General features: G+C 38.0%; 1 protein-coding gene across 1 annotated transcript in view; it reads right to left on the reverse strand.

Annotated features, from left to right (window-relative positions):
• tefu (Serine/threonine-protein kinase tefu) overlaps nt 1-24,943 on the reverse strand; it is a 186,823-nt gene that overhangs the window by 92,034 nt on the left and 69,846 nt on the right. The window contains exons 9-12 of the mRNA XM_083138215.1: nt 21,209-21,457; nt 18,507-18,667; nt 10,803-10,937; nt 6,889-6,993 (exon numbers count right to left, since the gene is read on the reverse strand). Coding sequence (XP_082994341.1) covers nt 6,889-6,993; nt 10,803-10,937; nt 18,507-18,667; nt 21,209-21,457 — 650 coding nt within the window. The remainder of the gene's footprint in view (nt 1-6,888; nt 6,994-10,802; nt 10,938-18,506; nt 18,668-21,208; nt 21,458-24,943) is intronic.

Consider the following 24,943-nt stretch of genomic DNA (forward strand, 5'->3'; position numbering starts at 1 on the left):
AGTAAGCGATCTTATTAATCTGTGACGATACGACAAGTGTCTCAATTCTGGTGGTTGCTATGTTGAAAAATAGCTGAACCTTTGCTGTACCTGTTGCCAATAAATGGTTTCCTGAAACTGTGTTGGTTTTTTTTTAAAAAAAAAAAAAAAATAGGGAAACTTACTTTCTGGATGCGCCTCGTATGTATCTCATCTCTCTTACACTCCCGATTTTCCTCTTACTTCTTTTCCCTTTCCTTTTCTTGTTTTCCCCTTTATTCTTTTCAAATCTATTCTCACATCTTGTTCCATTTCCTTTCGCTTTGTCTCTGATGGACACAATTATTTCAAGGAAGTGATTACCCATGCACAGCCCTACATTCTAATCTCTTTCATGCATGTTAATACAGTGAAATAAATGTGAATTAGGTTTAAGCTTGTGTTTCAAATACAAAGCACATACTTGATTTTATGTATTCGGCGAAAGTGATAAAAAGTGCAATGGTAGACAATCGTGAAGTATCTCGTAATTTAAATGCATGTTCATGAGCATAGTATTTTCATAGTATGAGTTTTTGACTGAAAGAGTTTTCTTACTACTTGGGGGAGGGGTCACTTTTCTTAGCACACAAGGTTTGTACAACTGACAAATCTATCTGAATGGTTGTAGTAGCGGCGATTGGGTGAAAACATTTGAGGGGCAGGGACAATATACTTCTTATTGGTAACACAGGCTTAGTATAAAGAGGCCATAGTGCCGGGGCAAAAAGTGGCGAGGGAACTGCATCCCCCACATCCCGCTCCTCCTAATCGCCACCACTGAATGTTTGGATTAAAATGAACGTCTTATTAGGAATGATTTAAAACACACACGGAAAACCAATTCTTTGTTCATTGTCCATGAAGTATTCCTAGGCTAATGAAAGGCTATTTTGAGCAAATATCACTCATAAGTAATAAACAAGTAAGACTGAAAAAAATTGTTCAGATTTGAAGATATTATTAGCTAAGTTGCTATTCGTTTTCTGAACAGTCATGTTAGTAATGCGGGAGAAATAATACACGTATGGTTACATGAACATATTTTTTGAGGTAACAAAATGATTTAGGACACAAGGAATTCATTGAAGTTGATCACCGTACCATGTCTTGCGTTGTATGGCATGACCATTTCGAACACACTAAAATGTCAACCTCTATCCTGTGCAGCATACCCTGGAAACTTAATTCTTTCAGGGCAACGAGTCCCTGGTGCCTGGAACCACTGTCAAAGTAATAATTTATGAGGGTTTGTATTTTGAGTGTCAGCGTGTGTTTGTTTTCGCCCCTTCGTTACTCTCATCTAATCACCATTGAACCTTACCGTCGTCATTATCAAAATTAGCAGAGAAATTACTTAAAATAAAACAAATCAACCACAACTTACTCTTCCAAAAAATGGAGTTTCATTAGTTCATACCTCTTAGAAAGTTGAGGTGGTAATTTCAATCGCACAGCGCTTCATTAGTGGATCAAGGCAGCTAATTACGTGAACAATGACATTGTTTTCCGAGAGTCTCAAATATTTGTCTCAGGCAATCACCCTCTTAAAATGAACGCATCTTCTGTGGTGATAAAATGACACGTTTGGTGCGAGTTCTTTCTGTATATATTTTTCCCCAATGGCATAACGCTGTCGTTATAATAGAGAGGTCCTGTGTTCGACTCCCCCTCCTCTGGTGGAAGCACAATGCACACTGGTTCGGACACACGTTAAACTGTAGGCTTAGTCCCGATTAGCATATCTGAGCATAAAAGTGGGCTTAAAAACAAAGAAACAAAATTTTTTAATGGATACTTCGTGACACTTTTTTCCACACATAATTGGTTTATTAAAATTTATTTACTTAGGTATTGTAGTGATTATTGTGATTCCTACATATTAGTAGAACGAATATAAAGTTGATATTTCGCATACCATATTGATATATGAAGATGACAGGTATATAAAAATTGCAATGAAATAAAAAAGGGACACTTCAATGCAGAGCTAATTAAAACTATATTATACTCTGATCACATCACCTCCAGATTCGGCCGAGATAAAGAAAGTATGGGGCCCTAACTCCACACACCCTATACGCCTTCATGGCCTGGTGCAGAGCACAGGGGAGCACTTTACATTACTTTTTTATTATACTCTCTAGCATACTTAAACCCGAAGGTTTATCGCTACAGCAACACAATCTTTCCATCTGTCCCTATCCGGGACAAGATCAATCTAATCTTTCCCATCCTTACCGATTTCTTTCAGGCCCATCCCAACGTTATCCCTCCATCCTCATCTTGGTCTTCCTACTGGTCTCTTACCATCAGGTTTCCCAACAAGAATCCTGAAAACTATTCTTTCCTCTGCCATTCACGTCACATGGCCTGCCAATCTAAGTCTTCTTGATTAAATTATTCTAATAATAATTAAAAAGTCGAAATAATTTATTGTGTTGCTGAAGGAAGAAACGCTAAGATGATGTTTTTATTTGTTTATTTGGAGATTTATTAACCATACTCAGGCCGGGATTTATATACGTATGTGGAGGCCCGGAGAGTCCTCAAGTTCACCCTAAATTCTGATCTAATTTTGATCATTTTGTTTCAATAGCTATAGTAATTACTTTCACTACTTAATGACAAAATTGGCTTTTTATGGGTTGATAATATATGAACATTTCGGCATAGATAATATTTACAAGTAAAATATACATGTTATGAACAACAGAATACACTCATTTATTGAATCATTCATATATCCCCAAGTATATGTACTTATTGAATTTGATTGGGTGGGCACAGGAATTTTTGGGTGGGCGCTTGCCCACCCGTGCCCACCCCTGTCGCCGTCCCTGAATGCATTGCTACAGAGGATGAGAGCTGGTGTGTGAGGTACGACCCTGAAACGAAATGCCAAAGCATGGAATGGCATTCTCTTGCATCACCCCGTCGGAAGAAGGCCAAGGCGGAAAAATTGTTGTTCCCTCCGGCAGGAATTCCTTGTGGATCATGACATCACTGTCAAAGAAAGTGATAAGCATCGTCTTGATGCGTGATTTTTACGCCTTGACCTTCTTCCGACGGGGTGATGCAGGAGAATGCCATTCCATGCTTTGGCGTTTCGTTTCAGGGTTGTACCTCACACACCAGCTCTCATCCTCTGTAGCAATGCATTGCAAGAAATTTGGATCTGAATCCTCCAGATTTCTTTCTCTTCCCACGCCTCAAAATCGCTTTGAAAGGTCAGAGATTTGAGGATATTCCGGACATCCAACGGAACGTGACGAGGGTCTTGAACACCATCCCGAAAGAAGACTTTTCTAAAAGTTTCCAGGACATGTACAGCCGTTCTCAACGGTGCATAGCCATGGGAGGGGACTACTTCGAAGGACAGTAAGGTAGGTTTCATTAAGAATTCATCTACTTTCGATATTCAGGATCATTCACCGAACTTTATTGTCAGAGGTTGTATAAACGATAAGTCACCAACCCACTCCACCTCCGGCCCTCTCCTCCACTGTGTTTAGCATCCCAAAACTTCCACTCCTTTTAAGCACCTTATTTATTCTCTAATAGTAGAAAGCGAAATCAGAATTACCTTATGGATTTGCAGTGCTCAGGAAGTTATTTTCTATAATTTCTTGCCCAACAAATGCCGCTGATATGCATCCCATATGACGGGAGAATTCCGCCAGAATGGCACTGCTTTTCTTGGTGTATCAGAACATTACATTACAAAGTGAAAAATCGTGGGAAATGGCCTTCAAACTTTTATATGTGGTTTTGCTCATTCCTTGTTTAGTTTTTCTAAAAAAAACTTCAAAATATATACTTTCTCCATGACTAACACAGCATTTATAAGAGGCACTTTCAGGACCCTCAAACTAGCAGTTAGCAGCACAAGATTTTTTCCATTAAGGATTTTACACACTACATATATATCATATTATTTGGCCAGTAATACACTCTAATTATTATTTGCTTTTTCCTTGTCTTTTCTTTCATCCAAAGTACCATAAAAATCAGAACGTTCCTTCATTTTGTGATGATCTTATTTCAACCGCATTGCACATTAGTGTCACCATCTTGAATGGAATACTGTAGCCATATTCAGAAACTGCAGAATTTAAGCTTTACAACGATATATAACATGATAGGGTTCCGCAAACATGAAAAATCAATGCAAGTGTCACAAAATCATGGAATTAGCCTGTACGGTTTCATGTTGGCTGTCCGAATTATTCCGTTCATAATACGCACCACAGTTTTTGGGGGGCAAACATTTTGGAAAAAAGTGTGCATTATACAGGGTGTCTGGCTTAGACCTTTAACATTACAAAAGAGCATAATTTTGCAGAGAAACCCAACTTTATTACCAAAATTTACATTTTGGTAGAAAAACTCATGCATTTTTTTGTCCCAGCATGAGCACTTCACACAACCTCGATATGAGCCCCCCTGTGGCACAGCAGATGTCGAACAGATATTCCAATTCTGTCGAGGTATTCACTAGCATTTGAGGGGTCACATTGTTAATCTCCTGACGAATTCTGTTACGCAGATCTTCCAAGTTCTCGACGGGCATACTGTAGTCTTGGTCCTTGATGAACCTCCAAAAGAAAAAGTCTAGGGAAGAAAGATCTGGCGAGCACGGAGGCTAAGCAAGTGGTTTACATCCTCTTCCTATCCATTTTCTAGGAAACTTCTCATCGAGAAATTCTCGTACAATGGTAGCAAAACGTGCCGGGGCTCCATCTTGTTGGAAAATGGTTTCTGGAGGCATTTGAGGCACAGCGTAATGCTGAAGCATGTCTAAATAATTCGTTCCTGTCACTGTTTCTTCAGCAAAGAAGAACGGGCCTATTATCTTCTCTTTCATTAACCCACACCACACATTAACTTTTGGCGAGTCTCTCATAATTTCACGAAACTCATGAGGATTGTCACTTCTCCAAATACGGCAATTTTGCTTGTTAACTTTCCAACACGTGTGGAATGCAGCTTCATCAGAAAAGCACACCTTGTCCAGAAAAGCATTGTTGTTGTCAATTTCGGATAACATTTTGCCCGAAAACGTCTGTCTTTTAGGTTTATCATCAGGATAAATTCGTTGATGTAACTGGATCTTGTATGCCCGTAGACGTAACCTTTTGTGCACAACGTCATGGATAGTAGACCGAGGAATGTTGAGCTCTAAACTTGCACGTCTTATTGATTTTCTTGGACTTCTTGTGAATGCAGAGCGAATCACTTCAATGTTTTCCTCTGATACCTTCCGCTTCCCGTACTTCCCGCGCACCGACACAACACTTCCAGTTTATCTTAGTTGTTTATCCCACTTAGCAATACTCAAATAAGAAGGAACATTGTCGTGACGTTGAAGATTGAATTCAGACCGAAAAGCACGTTGAACAAGCTTCACAGATTTGTTTTCTGCCAGTGAAAGAATGCAGAACACTTTCTGCTGAATCGTCCACTCCGTCCACCATGGAATTTATGCGTTACACGCGCATGCACGTCACGTCAACTCAAAGTACTGGTGATTCTAGCAAATGGCAACAGTTGCCAGTCCCATACAAACAATAAGTTTCATTTGAAATTGAATGTAACTAAAGTTATACCGTTTTGTAATGTTAAAGGTCTAAGCCGGACACCCTGTATTACATGAGTAAATACTGTAATTTAATAAACTGTCATGGGCAATTTGTGGATAGTGAGAGCGGATGTACAACCAAGAATTCTAAAGGGTTCCCTAAACAAATATAAAATTTAATAGAAATTTAAAATAAGCAAAGGAATCTAATCTAGAAAAGTTAATGACTAAATAAACTAATAGAATTTACAGGAAACCCGATCTACACAAATTTCCCAACATATCACCACACTCACCTACACGTTGTTAATTGGAGCACTGCTAAATGTGGCCCCTTTGCCATGATGATTGCATCACGACAAAGCATGCTCGTTTTCTCCTCGAGGCTCCGAGCAAGCCAGCCAATCAGCTTGAGGCATGACGTCATGCAATGGTACAAACTATTTTTTGTGGGCAGAGGGTTATTCATTTTTTTGCTAAAATTTCTGCATTCTACATCTACCGTGTGTGGCAAATCATAAGGTACTACCGTATTTACTCATGTATAATGCTCACTTCTTTTCCAAAATTTTTGCCCCCAAATACTGTAGTGCATATTATGCACGGAATAATTCGGACAGCCCAAATGAAACCACACATGTTTTCACTATGTCACTGCGTATAACATGTATATATCAACAAGCACAAATACAAATTACCAGGTTGAGTTTCTTGAGCAAGTAATTAATAATAATTTTAAATAACATATGTAAAAGTTTTAAGAGCAGTTTCCCATGACTTCTGACTTTGTAATGGAATGGTTTGCTACAAACAAAGGAGTTTTGGTGGAATTGGAGCATGGACCTCCCATCACACAGGATCTGCATCAACGGTATTTGTTGGTTGAGAAATTATAGAATATAACTTCCTGGCAGCTGCAAATCCATAATATAATTCTGATCTCACTTTCTTCTACTACCGAATAAACAAGGTGGTTACAGAAGTGAAAGGTTTGCGATGGTAAACACAGTGGAGGAAAAGGGGGGAAAGTGGCATGTGTTTGTGATTCATTGTATACACAAGAGGATATTCTCATCTTGGTCCATATAGAAACAGGTGGCTCATTGAATACGTATATGACATTCACTCTTGATCGGCATAGCAACAGCTTTACAATCTGCAACTAAGAAAGCCATTTCTTGAACCTGAATTGTACTGTGCATTATATTTGAGATATAATTGTTTGGCTCTTTTCCCCATAAAAAAACAGGGTGTGCATTATGCACGCATGCCTGTAAGCATCAACATACCTTAAAACAATTTCATAGATTTTACCCCATGTTGATTCTACAGATCTTGTATCAATAAAGTCACCGGTTGTAAGTTCTTCAACATTCAGCAATGCTCTGCAGCACCTGCAAGAAAACAAGTTTAAGTTAATACACTACATCAATTCCATGCAACTTGCAAAAATATTTTTTTATTTGCCTATTACTTCTATGACTCATTGCAACTACTTAGAAAATGATGTTTACTTAATCTACTGTGAATGGCAGTAGAGAGTTGCCAAATTTGACACAAGAATAAAAAAATATATTTTGCAAGTACAGGAAAACCTCGTTAATACGATATTGGTTAACCTTTTGCCGCCCAAGGCCTTTTTCACAAGCAAGCCTCTATTGCCCGAGCCGATTTTGAGTAAAATGCAGAGTTTCAATTAAATGAGTGTAGATCGGAGGCTAATTGCCCTAGAGAGATGAGTGATATACCGTTGTACGCGGAATGAACCAGAGATTCAGACTATATGAAAGTTTTGCAAATTCGGCGTATATGTGGCGGGGGGAGGGGGCTAACTCTCAAAATTCCAAAATTTCGGAAAAAAAAATTGGTTCCCCCACCTTCCCCCAAGAAAAAAGTACATGACAGTGTCGACATGCACATGGAAATGATCGCTGACATGTAAGGAACACAAAAATATTTGCACTATTATCATATGACCAATGTAACTTGAGTTGTACACCCAAAAGGAATGGTCGGCACGCCACTGATTCAAGCTTCAAAATGCAGCAGCAGCTTGAAATAACTATAGCTCAGAAACTAAATGCCCTAGAGATATAAAAGATATACCGTTGTACGCAGAATGAATCACAGATTCAGACGATATATAATTTATGCACATTCGGCGTACATATGGAGGGGGAAAGGGGGGAAATCCCCTCAAAAATACTTTTCTTAAAAAAAAAATTGGTGTTTCCTCCCCCCCCCGCGAAAAAATGTCAAAATGCACAAAATGCAAAATTTATGCAAATTTGGTGTATATATGGAGGGGGAAGGGAGAAAACCCCCAAAAATTATTTTAAAAAATTGTCACTTCACCCAAAAAATGTCCTCGCACTTGGGCACAAAACGACACCTACGCACAACATTCACGGACGAAAAGCTAGAACGTAGTAAAAAAATGAGTGCCAATTCTTGTAGCTGCTTGAAATTCTATTTTTAGACAATGCTGGGTAACCCCTGTTGCCACTTGTGCTAAAAAAAACAAAGGTTTCCTTCAGCGTGCTTCGAAATTCCATTCTCACAATGCAGATTCAACAACCAGTCTTCCCCCTCCCCCCTCCCCTGCTGGTGCCCTCATGGAAAACTTTCATTTTGACATCCGATACTGATAAACAAGCTTCCTTGGAATTCAGTTCACAGGCGGGAGTGAAAAAAAGCATTGCTTTAGAACAACAAAGCCGGTCTTCCTTTGTCGGCAAAAATTTTCCCTTGAAAAGAGACGCAAAAGAGAAGTCCCTTTTCCCGCCTTTTCCCCTCCATTTTCATGAAGACAAAAAAAATTGCAAAAAAACATTTCTGTTAAATACGTGTGTTAGGAACAATATAAAAAAAATCGAAATTCTAGCCAAAAATTGAAACGTTATAACGTAAAAACTACGACCTTGACACAGCGTCTCGATCGAGACGCTTGGGACCGTGAGGCTTACATTTGGGTATCTCGACAGAGATCCTAGGGACTCAAAAGGGTCCAATCCAAGCACATTCGATCTTCTTTTCTTGCGTACCCAAGAGCAGGCCTGGCACGTTGGGTAGCAGCCGTCGGGTGCGGGGTAACATTGGTGCACCTGAGGGAGGGGAGGGCAGAGGTCAAGTGCTATTGGATATCACTAAAGCATGGTGTGGTGGTGTCTATTTTTAGTTCAGACCCAATTGTGAGCGGTAGAGCGCTCATAAAGAGAATGAGTGGAGGAAAAAACAACGCATTTTCCGGCCGATTTCCTTCAATTTTTCAACTTTTTTTTCCAAATTTTTCTAACATTTTCTAAATTTTTCACGGTTCCCAGGAAAAGGGTCGATACTTCGAGAGGGTCGTTATACCCGGGGTCGTAGAATCGAGAGTTGACTGTATCACTGGAAAGCTTGTTCAATTCCCTGATTGATTTGAGCTTCCTAGGCGAAATAGGGGCGGAGTTACAGCAGATTGAGTATAGCTAAGCGGGCTCAAAAAGAGCAATTTATGCTAACTTTGACCTTGAATAATTTAACAATTACAAGATGCACGAAACTAAAAATCTTCATAGTTACTAAGTTCCATTCATAGTTTCAACTCTCCAAATTTCATGAAAATCGGAGATGGTCAGGTTGTGGGCTGTGTTGATTTCATATGGAATGACTCAGGAGGAAAATGTAAAATTCAGGGTTGAATTATATATTGTTGTATTGCGAGTGGGAAAAATATATCTATACTGCAGGAAAATGTAAAATTAATGTGAACTTAAAATTATGGTTCCACTGTACTTGTATGTTGACTTATGAGGAGAAGTCATTAAATAACAGGAATTTTATTCTAAACTTCATGGAGATCTACGCACAATGAAAATTTGTATCTCGGAACTCAAAATGTTTCCTTAGCAACACACCATAAAGGTGTTGTGATGATCAAACAGTATGCACCTGTGCAGTAGCTCATACAACATGGTCGCTTCACTGTAAAAGAGACAAAGCGGTTTTTTTGTGGTCAGAGGGAGTGAAACCTTCTGAAATCTACAGCAGAATGAAGGTTCAGTATGGAGAGAATTGTTTGTCAAGGGAGAGTACTAAATTAACAGATTCGATGGTCGATCTGCTGTTTCACTGCCTCAGTTGCCATGCAAACTGGCCTCCTACTCCGGTGTTCATCAATGACATTTCATCTTCCGTTCTGAAAAACTGATCTTCTTACCCATTCATACATTCTCTCCTGATTAACAATTGTGGTGTCTGTACTGAACCTTCATTCTGCTGTAGATTTCAGAAGGTTTCACTCCCTCTGACAGACAAAAAACACTTCGTTGCTCTTCTATGGAGCAAGTCAACAGTGGAGCAACCATATTGTATGAGTTACTGCGCAGGCGGCTACTGCTCGACACCTTTATGGCGTGTTGCTAAGGAACTATTTTGAGTTTTGAAACACAAGTATTAGTTGTGCATAAATCTCCATGAAGGTTAGAATAAAATTCCCGTTATTTAATGACTTACCCTCGTATTTGGGAATTCTGCAACTCAAGTTGAGCACAAAAGGCTAACAATAAGTTTGGATTGAAACTTTTTTGTCACTTTAATGATAGTATGGTTTGTTTCTGAAAATGTAAAATTTGGGGACAACTTGAAAAGTAAAATCAGAGTACTTAAAATTGGGATGGCATTGAATCCTCTCCTCTTTAAAAGTTTAAATTGAATAGTATTATTACAGACACATATTCATGGTGAATAAAACATCATGATTTCGGTACAAAAACTGGGCAAATTTCGGGATCAAAAGCTGTATAAAAAATGGCATTTCGGTGTTGAATATTACCCTTGTTTTATAGTTCATTTATAGTTTGCAAAACTAAAAAAAGGCCCAAAGGCCCATTTTTGTTCTCACGACTATAAAAAATATACAGCATACTCGAAAAAAAATTTTGGTTAGCATAGATTAACACAGAAGTGAATAAGCTATATTTTGATGTAACTCGTTTTTATGTAGGTCTACCGATTAATTTTTAATTGCAGTCCAAATTCGAGATCTAAATTTTTACTACGACAGCAAGTATTATCATTTAAGTGTTCACCACTTTGCATTGTACATACTCCAAGCTGACACTCACCCAATGCTAATTAAATGTTTTATTTCTGTTTATGTCATAAATATTAGGACATAACATACTCTCTTGTGTTTTACTTATAGGTAAAAAAATCGTACCTGCACAGATAATTCATTACTACTGTATCTTTGGAAGTGCTCAACAATTGAGTCATTTTCTTCAGCATGGATTCATATTCTCCTGGTTGTACAATGCTGGGATATTTCAGTAGCAGAGCTGACAGCAAATTTAACCTAAAAAGGAAACAAAATTAAACTAAATAATGTGTATAATAGCAATACAACATGTAACTAGTAATGAAAGGATGAAAATGTTAGCCAATGGCGATACTCTTTTTAATTCTAACTCCAAGGGGACACGAAAAGCAATTGAATTAATTATCCAAAATCTGAATTAACCAAAACATGCATTATTAAAGAAAATCAATAAAACAAAACTACTGTACTACAGTGTAGACAAAAATAATGAACATGCAGTGGACGTTACCGTAAAAAATATTGTATTTTGTGCACAATCCTATAGTGCAAGCAAAAAAACAATTCCTCTCACAATAGTAATTATTAGGGATGGGACCGATTAATCGGTACTCTATCGGTATCGGGCGATATAGGCATATCGGTGTATCGGTAAAATTACCGATTATTTTACCGATCCGATATATTGATAAATATCTTATCTTGGAATAATTTAGTGCAAAATTCTGCCATTTTGTTGTAATTTTTATGAATAATCTCCATGCCCTTCTTTCTAAAAAAGTAAATGTGTAAATATTCAACTTATTTTGCACTGTAGTCACCTTGAAACACACATTTATTAAGGAGATGAATGATCATTTCAGGTACTTCAAGGACCATTTCTAATTTTATATCGGATCGGTAGAATATCGGTTATCGGTATCGGCAAATTCTATATCGGTACTTTATCGGTATCGGCCAAAATTTCATATCGGCCCATCCCTAGTAATTATACTATCTTGCGCCTGTTATATGTTATCTGTTTTCCCCATCATCTACACTCAATCTCTCCATAATTTATTATTTTTAATATACATTGATAATGTGTTTGGCAGTCTCTGATACTTTTTACGGTACTTTAGTATTATACAGACTACCTGGTTAGGTTAGGAGTATTAGTCCCTTTCAGGATCAACAAAATCATGTTTGGGAGGGGAATATAATTTAACTAACCTAACCAGGTAGTCTGTATAATACTAAAGTACCCTTTTTAGGGATGCCACTTTTCTTCCTCACACCTCTTTTCACTTCTCTTAGAATTTCTACTTTTTTTCTCTTATTTTACGCTAGTATATGCACCACGCTTCGACATTGTCAACAAAGTACTCTGAGTAATCACAACTGACAATTAAGGGCAGATAGGAAGACTTTCACAAATCATTGGCTAGTGGAGGTTCAAGGACGAATGCCTAAATGCAAAAGGGGTGGACAATCCCATGTGATTGAGGAGAGTTGTGAAGGCTGCATACTAGCAAAAATAAACTTTTTCTTTCCTACGGCTGTCTCTGGATACTGTCTTCGAATTATCCAAGTAAAAGGTTCGAAAAGTGTCTTTTTTGAGGCTTTTATAAATTTTTTTGAGTATTGATGTATTTTTTCTCAGATCCTCATTATTTCATTGAGCTTTGTGTAAAATGTCAAAAAGATCTGATCATTGGTTAAGGAGAAAAATAAAATGTAAGAAAGGGTATCTTGTGTCGAGGGTCTCAAGAGTGACAGACAACAGAGATTTAATGACATTCCGAAGTGCTGAAAACGTTTGAGATAGAGGGAATTTTTTTTAGGTGGTTTCTTTCAACCATAAGAGAAGGATGGACACCAAATTTCAAATCTGAGATGGTGGGTGACGTGACCTCGTTGAAATGGCATGGAATGATCCCATTGCAAGTTGTCTTTTTCCTTTTTCAGAAAAAAGAAATAAAAGGTCATTCATAGTCTTACGTTTGTACAAAGTAATGGATGGAATTTTAGTTTATTAGTAGCTTAAAGCTACTTCATATTATTGAATACATAGTGGAACCTCGAACCAAGATTCGTTGCCAGTCAGCAGTCTTTCGAAAAAATGTTCTCTGTCTTGGTTGTAACTGTGCAACAATTCTCTGCACATGTCCACTTGCTGTTCTTTCTGCTGATCCGTCAGATCGCGAGGCACCCACTGAGCACACATTTTCCTCATTTGCAGATCGTCATGAATGATTGCATGCAGAGTTGCTCCCCCAAAACCAGTTTCACGTTGCAGCTGTTCCATTGTTACACGTCGATCTCCCACAATCAAGTTGGAAACACTTTGGATTGCTGCTGGAGTATGCGTTGACCTTGGGTGATTACTGCTACCTCATATTATTGAATACACACATAGTGGAACCTCCAAGCTGAAAAAAAACTCTGGGATAATTTTATAGCATTTTGCTATGTTGGGACCACTAAGATGGAATGCATAATGCGGGAAAATGCAAAATCGGGGATCCACTGTATATTGAATAAAATATAAAATTTGACCTGGAAGCTTTACACTTAGTTTAAGAAATAAAAATTTCCATTCAGGTAAATTCATAATCTTCACCTTTTATATTATAAAGCTTATTTCTTTTTTGAGTATTTTTGTTCCAGATTTTGCTGCAGAAATCATAGAGGTTCTGTGATTTTGGCTAATTTTAGATTTGGATAAGCTAAAAATAAAACAGACTGCTTGTTTTTTTCAGTTATGTTGCTATATTACAACAATGTAACATTGACAACATCCATTGTATAAAGGATTCTCCTTTTATTTAAAAAAAATCTTAACGATTGTTATAACTGTATCTTTAGTCAAACTAAAAATAAATGTCTCATGAAGGGAGCGTATGTTCTCCTGAAACGTCACAACGAAAAACTGTGTTTTCATGCTTGTAATAACCGTAGACTACAAGAGAAATAATTATAGAATGCAAGCAATACGTACATACAAGAAAAACTATTATTCAAAAATATATAATAGTGTCTGTAAATAAATTATGAATTTCTTCTTTAAATCCAATTGGAGTTTATTTTGCATATTTTTATGTCAAAACATCATAATAAAATGTACATCCCACTTTTTCAAATGAACTACAATGAATACTAAAGTGTTTGGTTTGGCATTTGCTTCAAAATAAAATATTCATGTCCTTACATATTATATTTACATTCAACAGACAATAATTTTGACCATATCATTCATACATATACCGGGTGGCCCAAAAGTCACAGAACGGTTAAATATCGTGAGAAATACACATCAAATCGGAAAACGAAAAAATACGTGTTTAATAAGTGAAAGAAAGCTAATCAATGATATCACACTTGATTCCCCACCCCTGCCCCCTGCAGGGATAAACTGTGAAATTTTAAATGGAAACCCCCATTTTGTATTGTAGAATCGGATTCTACGTAAGAAAATAACCGGGTTTCTGTACTACATTTCGTGTAACCCAGGAACAACGATGTGGACGTAGTAGTATTTTGTTTTCATCGGGGTGCTTATTTTAGGTGAGTCCCCTCGCCTCTCACCATCGGGGTACTTGTTGTAGGTGAGTCCTCTTGCCTCTCACCATCGGGGTGGTTGTTGTGAGTGAGTCCCCTCGCCTCTCACCATTCGGTGCTCTCGCAAACCTTAATTCATTTCCTGCTCAAATGGGTATCCCCCTTTTTTTTGCACAGTCCCAACCGAAGATACACACCATTTAAAACATTCTGTAACATCTCCAGACTAATTGCATTTGACACTGTACGCATTCTGTGTTTCAATTCCTCGATATCGATGGGTTTGGTTTCAAAAACTTTGCTTTTCAAGTAACCCCAGTAGAAGAAATCAAGAGGTTACAAATCGGGTGACCTCGGTGGCCACTCTATGGTGCCCCTTCTAGCAATCAACCTGTCAGGGAAAACGTTGTTCAGCACATTGCGAACAATTAAAGCAAAATGAACTTGAGGTCCATCTTGTTGATACCAAACATTCGCGAATGCATCCCCAACGATAGTTTGTATTTCAGGTATTATCTCATTGGTCAACAAATTTACGTACTTTTCAGATGTCAAATTGCCATCAATGAAGTATGGCCCGATAATACGATTACACAATATTCCAGCCTAAACGTTAACTTTTTGTGGGTACTGTGTGCGATGCTCCCTCATCCAGTGGGGATTCTCAGTGGCCCAATACCTCATATTATGCCGGTTGACAGATCCGCTCAACTCAAAGGTAGCTTCATTGGAGAAACTAGTCCACCACAGAAATCTATTATTTCTGTCGAATCGTAGCATCATTTCCTCGCAGTATTGAAGTCTGTGATCATAGTCATCTCCGATGAGTTCATGCACTAGTTTTATTTTGTACGGATGATATCGATGCGACTTCACAATTCTAAGGATAGATGTTTTACTTACTTCGGTTTGTTGAGATACTTTTCGACTCCAAGTATGGGTGTTTTCTTGGAAATGCATTAGAACTTCCAAAGATTTCTCGTCGTTTGTAGCAGTTTTAGGTCTTCCACATCGTGGTTCATCCCTGACCGCTCCAGTTCTTTCGAAGCGATCAACGGTTCAATAAACAGTAGATTTTGAAATAGGTGCATGATTCGGGAACGTATCGTTGAATTAATGCGCAACGTCTCAGTATGATCGTTCCCTATCACCAAATCCTCGCATCATGAGAACTGTTATCCTTTCCCTCTCTGACAACGGCATCCTTGACAGAATACGAACAGTAATGGATTTTCTGTTCTTTCATAGACCTATTAACCTTTTGCTGCCCAAGCATCTCGAACGAGATACCCAAAAGTATCCCTCGGGGTACCAAGCATCTCGATCGAGATGCTGTGTCAAGGTCGTAGTTTTTACGTTATAACTTTTCTATTTTTGGCTAGAATTTCGATTTAATTTTTTTATATTGTTCCTAACACATGTATTTAACAGAAATGGTTTTTTGCATTTTTTTTTGTATTCATGAAAATGGAGGGGAAAAGGTACTTCTCTTTTGCGGCTCTTTTCAACGTCAAATTTTTGCCGACAAAGGAAGACCGGCTTTGTTGTTCTAAAGCAATGCTTTTCACGTCCTTCTGCTATCTGTGTTCGAAGGAAGCTTGTTTATAAGTATCCGATGTCAAAATGACAGTTTTCCGTGAGGGCGGAAGCAGGGGGTGGTGGTGGGGGGAGGGGGAAAACTGGTTGTTGAATCTGCGTTGTGAGAATGGGAATTCGAAGCGCGCTGAAGGAAACCCTTGTTTGTGAGCACAATGTTGAAGAAAGGTCACCAAACATTGTCTACAAATAGAATGTCAAGCAGCTGCAAGAATCGGCGTTCATTTTTCAGTGCGTTCTAGCTTTTTGTCCGTGAATGTTGTGCGTAGGTGTCGTTTTGTGCCCAAGTGCGAGGACATTTTTTGGGTGAAGTGACAATTTTTTAAAATAATTTTTGGGGGTTTTCTCCCTTCCCCCTCCATATATACACCAAATTTGCATAAATTTTGCATTTTGTGCATTTTGACATTTTTTCGGGGCAGGGGGGGGAAACACCATTTTTTTAAAAAAAGTATTTTTGAGGGGATTTTCCCCTTTTCCCCTCCATATGTACGCCGAATGTGCATAAATTATATATCGTCTGAATCTGTGATTCATTCTGCGTACAACGGTATATCTTTCATATCTCTAGGGCATTTAGTTTCTGAGCTATAGTCATTTCAAGGTACCGCTGCATTTTGAAGCTTGAATCAGTGGCCATTCCTTTTGGGGGTACAACTCAAGTTACATTGGTCATACGACAATGATGCAAATATTTTTCGGTTTCTTACATGCCAGCGATAATTTCTATGTGCATTTTGAACTTTTCATATCCTTTTTTTCGCGCGGGCGGGGGGGGGGGGGGCGAAACCCTATTTTTTAAAAAAAGTATTTTCAGGGGATTTCCCCCCTTTCCCCCTCCATATATACGCCGAATGTGCATAAATTATATATCGTCTAAATCTGTGATTCATTCTGCGTACAACGGTATATCTTTCATATCTCTAGGGCATTTAGTTTCTGAGCTATAGTCATTTCAAGGTACCGCTGCATTTTGAAGCTTGAATCAGTGGCATCCCGACCATTCCTTTTGGGGGTACAACTCAAGTTACATTGGTCATACGACAATGAAGCAAATATTTTTCGGTTTCTTACATGCCAGCGATAATTTCTATGTTGCATTTTGAACTTTTCATATCCTTTTTTCGGGGGGCAAAACCCCATTTTTAAAAAAAAAAAGTATTTTCAGGGGATTTCCCCCCTTTCCCCCTCCATATATACGCCGAATGTGCATAAATTATATATCGTCTAAATCTGTGATTCATTCTGCGTACAACGGTATATCTTTCATATCTCTAGGGCATTTAGTTTCTGAGCTATAGTCATTTCAAGGTACCGCTGCATTTTGAAGCTTGAATCAGTGGCGTGCCGACCATTCCTTTTGGGGGTACAACTCAAGTTACATTGGTCATATGATAATAATGCAAATATTTTTGTGTTCCTTACATGTCAGCGATCATTTCCATGTGCATGTCGACACTGTCATGTACTTTTTTCTTGGGGGGAGGGTGGGGGAACCAAATTTTTTTTTCCGAAATTTTGGAATTTTGAGAGTTAGCCCCCTCCCCCCGCCACATATACGCCGAATTTGCAAAACTTTCATATAGTCTGAATCTCTGGTTCATTCCGCGTACAACGCTATATCACTCATCTCTCTAGGGCAATTAGCCTCCGATCTACACTCATTTAATTGAAACTCTGCATTTTACTCAAAATCGGCTCGAGCAATAGTGAAAAAGGCCTTGGGCGGCAAAAGGTTAATACTCCAGTACGACCCCCCCCCCCCCCCTTCATGAGTTGCAAAGAATGCACACAGGGTTACTGAAACTAAATTTAACTGCCCACTTTCACATTCTGTCAGATCTCACCTGTTACACAATGATTACCTTAAGCATGTGACCTTCACCGTGGTATATTACAGGCAGCTCCTCACGCCGAACCGACCTGGTGGCAGAATGAGTAAGTGTGTATCGTTGGGTTGGGTTGGGAACTGCTCACGCAGCGAACTGGCGACGCACGTCAAGGTAATCGCATGCCTGCATATTCGCCAGATGGCAGACCAGTTGCCTTCGAGCGGCCCTATGGGAGCATGGAAGAAAAACAAATCGGGTCGTGACATAAACAATGAACAATTCAGACGTTAATGCTTTTCGATATTTGGAACGGAGAAACGGCAGTGGTGAGCGGGTAATTAAGTTCCGGTCACCACAGAGGCAATGGGACTCACCTAAAACAAGCACCCCGATCGGAACAAAATACTACTACGTCCACGTCGTTGTTCCTGGGTTACGCGAAATGTAGTACAGAAACCTGGTTATTTTCTTACATAGAATCCGATTCTACAATACAAAATGGGGGTTTCCATTTAAAATTTCACAGTTGCCCCCACCCCACCCCCTGGGGTGGGGAAGTGTGATATCATTGAATAGTTTTCTTTCACTTATTAAACACGTATTTTTTTGTTTTCCGATTCGATGTGTATTTCTCATGATATTTGACCGTTCCGGGACTTTTGAACCACCCGGTATCATGTGGAAAAGTAAAAAAAGATCTGGTTCAATGTTTTTCAGGACTTAATATTTATTTTGTCAGTACTGCCAAAATGTTAGACCAAAATTTGCCACTGCACTTTGTGGACTTCACATGAATTCATGAACTACAGAAGTGAAGACTTGCTTCATGTTTTTCATATGTGTGATCTTAATAACTTACCACGGCCATTGTGGGAGGAGTTTATTTTGATCCTCGATCAACTGCATTATCCTCCCTATTCCGATGACAACTTTTCTTCTTTTTGGCAAACTGCAGTTTATTGTACCTTCTAGTGAACCATTCTCAGTTGCTTGAAATGTTCTCAGATCTTCTTCAAAAGCCTACATGAAATGAAAAAGAAAAGTAAGGACTACAATAATTCAGAAGACACCCATGTTGAAACTTCAACATAATTAGTTTGGATAAGGCATAACTTACACCACATGCCAACATTTCACTAAGTAATGAATTGATTGATTTATTTTATTTTACTTCGAGTTTTGTGCCTCTTGGCCAATTTGCAAAGATGGAGATGAGTAATGAAATTATGAAATTGATAAATGGACATTCACAAACAACCAAGCCTGAGAGGGATTCGAACCTGGGACCCCTGGCGTCGTAGCACGATGTGCTAACCACTCAGCCACAGGCTCCGGCACTAAGTAATGAAGTCCAGTTTTGGCATGTACTTATTGTTTTCTTCTAGCTTTCACCATATCATGTGGCTTCTTCAGGAGATAAGATAAGAACAGTCAAAGTTTACGTAAGAGAGTCATTTGCCATCTTAAAACCATCCCAAAACTTAAATGAACATGCAGGACCATTAGATAAAGGATGACAATTATTATTGGGGAAAACTACCAACAAAAGGTGCAGTGTTTCTGAGTGGAAACGGTCAACAGGAAGGGAAGCCATCTTTACATCCTATCAGCCAGACAGTCATATTGAATAAGACAGTCAGTTGCCAGTCAGAGATAGAGTAGGAAGGAGTAACAGGGCACTGCATTGTCTCTTACCAATTTAACCTAACTTACCTCCACATGTTTTAAACTTCGACTATTCTTGTCTTACCTCCTGATGAAGCCACATGATGTGGTGAAAGTTAGAAGAAAACAGTAAGTTCATGCCAAAACTGGACTTCATAATTACTTTGGTTTAGGAATATCACAGTTACTGAATCCAATTCAAAGTTGAGTTAAAAATGGCCTCTTGATGGGGTCGATACGAGGAATGCCATGCAACAACTGTGGGCTTGTTCCGTTATTTGGCAGCAGCATCGGCTGCTTGGTTCAACTTGGTGCCCATGTAACCCAACAGAAGGAAACTTCAGCTCTGGCAGATAAGGACACGAGTCGTCGAATGGTACTGCACTATAGGATGCCTGGAAGGCAGTGATTCCAGACTCTGGAGTACACTAATCAAATCATTTAAAATAAGGACATTCTCCAAAGTGTGAACATCAGCAAAGTCCAGCATCTGCTATAATATTGAGCCAACATGTATAGCAGTGTGCTTAGCATAGTGCACTATGACACCAAAGGTCCCAGATTTGAATCTCAACCTGGGTATGGGTGTTAGTTGTGAGTATCCCTTTATCAATTTCATCACATCATCATTCATCCTCAGAATTAGCTAAAGTGGCAGAAAGGCAAAATAAAATAAACCAAATCAATTATAATATTGAGACTATGTGTACTTTAAGTTGGATTATTTTTGCAGCTCTGTGAAAAAATGCAATCTCTATTAAAGTTCTGAAGGTGAAATATTAAAAACATGAAAATTTGAAATTTATCATTGCAAATTCAATAAAACTGTAAATAACTTGAAGTAAGACATTAGATGCAAATCCATTTGATTTGATTTGATTTATTTTATTTTACTTCACGTTGATGAGTGATGAAAGGATGTAATTGATGAATGGACATTCACAAACAACCATGCCCGAGCGGGATTCGAACCTGGGACCCTTAGCGTCGCAGCGCGATGCTTGATGCAAATCCAGAAGTTTCTTGCACATCTTAAATATGACTAAATATATTATTTTGCATTTCTAATACAGTAAGTAAAACCATTCTGTAGCATTTTAAACATATTTTAAGTTGGATTAAATATATTGGTCCCATCTAGTTCGCTGCACTTTTTGACACGGTGTAGTGTAGGTGTATCCCAGTGTTACGCTGTTGCAAGGAAATTGCAGTGTTCAAGTTCAGAAGATTCAACAAATGCCTGTCTGCTGATTTAAATGTCATTTGATTGGTTAGTATGCACCACATGACTATACGAAACACTGTACACCGCTCTGGAACGCAGTGCAAATGGTGTAGATATCAAATCAACGAAGTAGATGCCTCAGTTTTGCACTTTGTAACCAACTAGCCAGGGGAATTCAAAGAGTCTCAAGAGGAGCTAACTAGACGAGGCTATTTTTAGGTTGAAATATGACTAGTGGCACCAGTTAAGAGAGAAAATACATTTTAAAACCTTTCTTTTCACAAATGAAATTTACAATAAAAAAAATCTACTTTCTTCACAAAAAGTTTGGAATATTGTTATATTAGACATTAGGTGACAGGCACAGCCTTGGAATGCAACAACACATGGTATCTGTGTCTGCTGGACGTTCTTGTTGCCTATAACCTATTGCCTAATATAACAATATTCCAAACTTTCTGCGAGGAGTGTATATTCATGGCATGTGTACACCAATCCTCGACATTTACTGGTTTTTTAATATTCTATGTAATTCCCTGACTTTTCCATGATGTTCTTCATAAGGTTAATTTCCATGTTCTTTACAGGTCAGTGGAAGCCATGTTTATTGCAACCAGTAAAAATTGTATTAGGTAAACCTGATTGAAGTGTAAAGCTAAAGATGAACAAACCTGTTTGCAGACTTCAACAGCCATGTTCAGAAAATTCCCTTCCAAGCTAGAATCCTTGTTTTGCACTCCTATACTGTAGCTTCTACAGTGGATTTCATTTTTTATTTCATCCTCTACAAAACTGTACATTTCCTTCAAATATGGGTTCCACTTTTCCCAGTTCCAAGCATAAGCTCCACCACTGCCTCTGCTGGCTCCACCTGGATGATGAGCTGACAGTTGGATATTGAAGAACTCGATCATTAGGTTCTTAAGGGAGAAAAAAGAAACAGGAATTAGTTAATTATACCTCCACAAATAAAGGGATGTGTTAAATATCGATATTTATCAATGCTGATATATCAGTTGATATAAGTTGTATCACACTGTATCAATTGGATCTACAGATGATTTTCCAGAGTTTGTCTATTACAAACAGTTCCCAATGCACTGAAATATCCTCGAAATTATACAAAATTGACTTACCATTAATTTGGTACCAGTACAGTATTGTGTGAAAAAATGAATTTTGTGATTAAATGAGAGCTATCTTAATATTACAATGAAACACTTGACTATTTTAAAGCAAACCTCAGTAAATTGATGCATACAATTGTAGTGGAATTTTTGTATTCATACTTAAATATTATACACAAGTGTACAATTTGTAGTTGAGATATGTAGATATCAGTACACATTGTTGATATTAGCAATGAACCAATATAGAATCTTTACTGAAGTACTGAAATAAAATCTCCTGGTATCAATACCCGATATTCTACACATGTCTCCCCGCTGGTGTAGAGATAACGCCATTGCTTTGTAAGCAAGGTGTTTTGGGTTCGATACCCAGTGGAAGTCCATTGCACAGTGGTTTGGATCCCACTTTAAACTATAGGTCCATTCCCGATTAGCCTATGTGCATAAAGTGGACTTGAACATGGAATTACAAATATTCCATGGTTCATTCACCTCCTTAATGTATAATCAGAAAAGAACCTACATATTTAGATATATGCTAGGGCATAGGAATTAGTATATTCTTACATTCATAAAAAAAATACATTCAATTATGGGCAATTTATAGAAATATCAGATCATTAAAATTATCAGCAATTTTATTTGCAAACCGATATGCTGATATCAGCTTTTACCGACAGAATATAGATTAACTTATCTCATCTTTGTTACACAGAACTGACTGAAATTTTCTCGATCATCAATACAAACAAGGAAATTTTCGGAAATCTTAGTATCTTGTAAAACATAAATTAAGACAATTTTCATACATGTATTGAATTTTTCATATTTTACATCACTTTTCTACATTTCCAGATTTATTCTAACAAGGAATTGGCGAAATATACAAGGGAACAAACAACAATGAAATGCTTACACTAGGCTTGTGCCGATAGCAATTCCAATCCACTGGTATCAATATTAGAATGTGATGGAAGACATATATATTAAAATGTAATAATACCCTGATATACTTTGAATTGTTACAATTTTTTAAGTATCGGTATCTGTGGGAGCAAATAACATGTATCAGGTTCAGTTGAAAATGATATTTCATTTTTGTTATTTAGTCGCGCCTTTCTGCCACTCTTTGATTAATCACAAAACACAACGATGAGTATGAATGATGAAACTGATGAAGGGATACTCACAAAACACCCAAGCCCAGGCCAAGATCTGAACCCAGGATCCCTGCATCATAGCATGCTGTGCTAACCACTCTGCCACGGATGGCGGCTCAAAATAGTATTGGCTCAGTCCTTGTTTATACCTTATCCTGGATATGAACAATGAACCCCTGTCTTTGTAGCATGCAACACTAACTACTCACCCACAGAGGATGGCTAAATTTCATACAGGGTGTTTCCATGACCTTGATTCAAACTTGCAGGGTGGATGAAGACTGGCCTAAGTACCGATATGAGATAAGGAAGCTCAGTCTGGAAATGTACCATTTAAAAGTTATGAGCCAAAACAATTTGGGGCTATGACCGTGGAATAAGACAAATGAAAGATGTGGCTTGTAGATTTAATACAGACATTACTACAGTGTATCGTAGCACTCTACGACAAAAAACGTTACAATAATTGATCAAAATTGCAGCCCCAAGCGTCGATGCAGGCACAATGGACATTTCCACTATGACATGAAAAACGTTTTAAATATATCCATTTTACTGATAATGACACCAAACTGAAATGTGCGAAATATCTCGGCGATATTTGTTTTGGTTTTCGAGATACACACCTTCAAACACTGCTGAAATTCACCTCCTACGTCACAGATTTGAAAACGTCCTCTGCACAGACTAGACAGGCCTGACGTCATCCTTTAGAAATGCGTGCAGGCAGGGCTTCTGCTCGTCCCGTAAACTAGCATGGGCCGTGCAAGCGACAGTCATTTCTTACTGTGTAAAACAAGTATCTTGTTATATCTTCCAGTGCAAAAATTAGTTGGATATGAATTATACCCTAACAGTATAGCAGTATTTAGTATAATTCAGCCACTCGGTAGAGGATTTTCATTAGGCTGACAAAGCAAAGCAATACTGGTAAGGTAACAGCAGTAACAGTCAATGGTTGAACATGTGAACAGCCTTGTTCATTGCCAATACATAGGTTCTGACTGGCAAGAAATTATTGTTACAAAAATGTCTTTTCTGGAATTACAATTATTTTCGTCATATTTTCTTTGCAATTTTTAAAATTACAATACGTTTAGACAGGGTGCGAAACCACGGGTGATTGGTGGGGGGAAGCAGCAGACAGTCACACACACACACACACACTATATATATATCTAGGTATATATATATATATATATATATATATATATATATATATATATATATATATATATATATATACACACACACACACACACACACATGTATATATAATGTCATTAAATAAGTGTCAATTACACAGGCCTGCGAAATTGAAGTTGTTGAAAAATACAAGACACGTGTTTGCTGAGTTTTATGTTCTTGCGTGTGCTGATTTCGAAAATGACCTCCATTTTTTTCCATCACGTCAGGATTTTTTGTACAATCGATATCGATATTTTTGCTAAAATCCTATGTGAAAAGGAATTTTCGCGAACAATTTTGCATGCACTAGGAATTTTCGCGAACAATTTTGCATGCACTATCTGGCAACAGTGGTTTTGATCCATTTAAATCTATGTAAAATTGATGCTTGGTGATGCAAATTGATTTATTAGCAATTGATTTTATTTTTTATAGGTTTAAATGGAAGAAAACCACTGTTGCCAGATCGCACGAGCCACCTCTGGTCGAGAGAAAAACACAAAGTTCCCTTGCGTTTACACTTTCAACATCCTATTATGGTGAAGTTTCGAAAAAAAAAAAAAAGAAAAAGCACCAACGTATTATGTTCATTTGTGTTTATTAAGGTAAAATACATAATATAGACGATTGACCACGAGGAGCAATGTATGTGTACATGAACGTTTGACACAAATTGTAAACTGAACAAACAACAAAACCAAACACAAACAAAGTTTATATTTACGTACGTACCCTTTTGCCTTTGAAACTTCTTTTTGACGTTCTTCTTTTATGTGCAATCTCGGGCCTCTCTCGTTTTAACATCCAACAGTAGTCGGCGAGCATGTTCTTGTCCCATCGTCCTTGATATTTGCGCTCCATATCTTTAATATCTTAGTGGAACCTTTCACCCTGTTCTTCGCTGACTGCTCCTAAATTTTCGGGGAAA

Source organism: Lepisma saccharinum, chromosome 16, assembly GCF_977018435.1.
Source record: "Lepisma saccharinum chromosome 16, izLepSacc3.1, whole genome shotgun sequence".
Lineage (NCBI taxonomy): Eukaryota > Metazoa > Arthropoda > Insecta > Zygentoma > Lepismatidae > Lepisma > Lepisma saccharinum.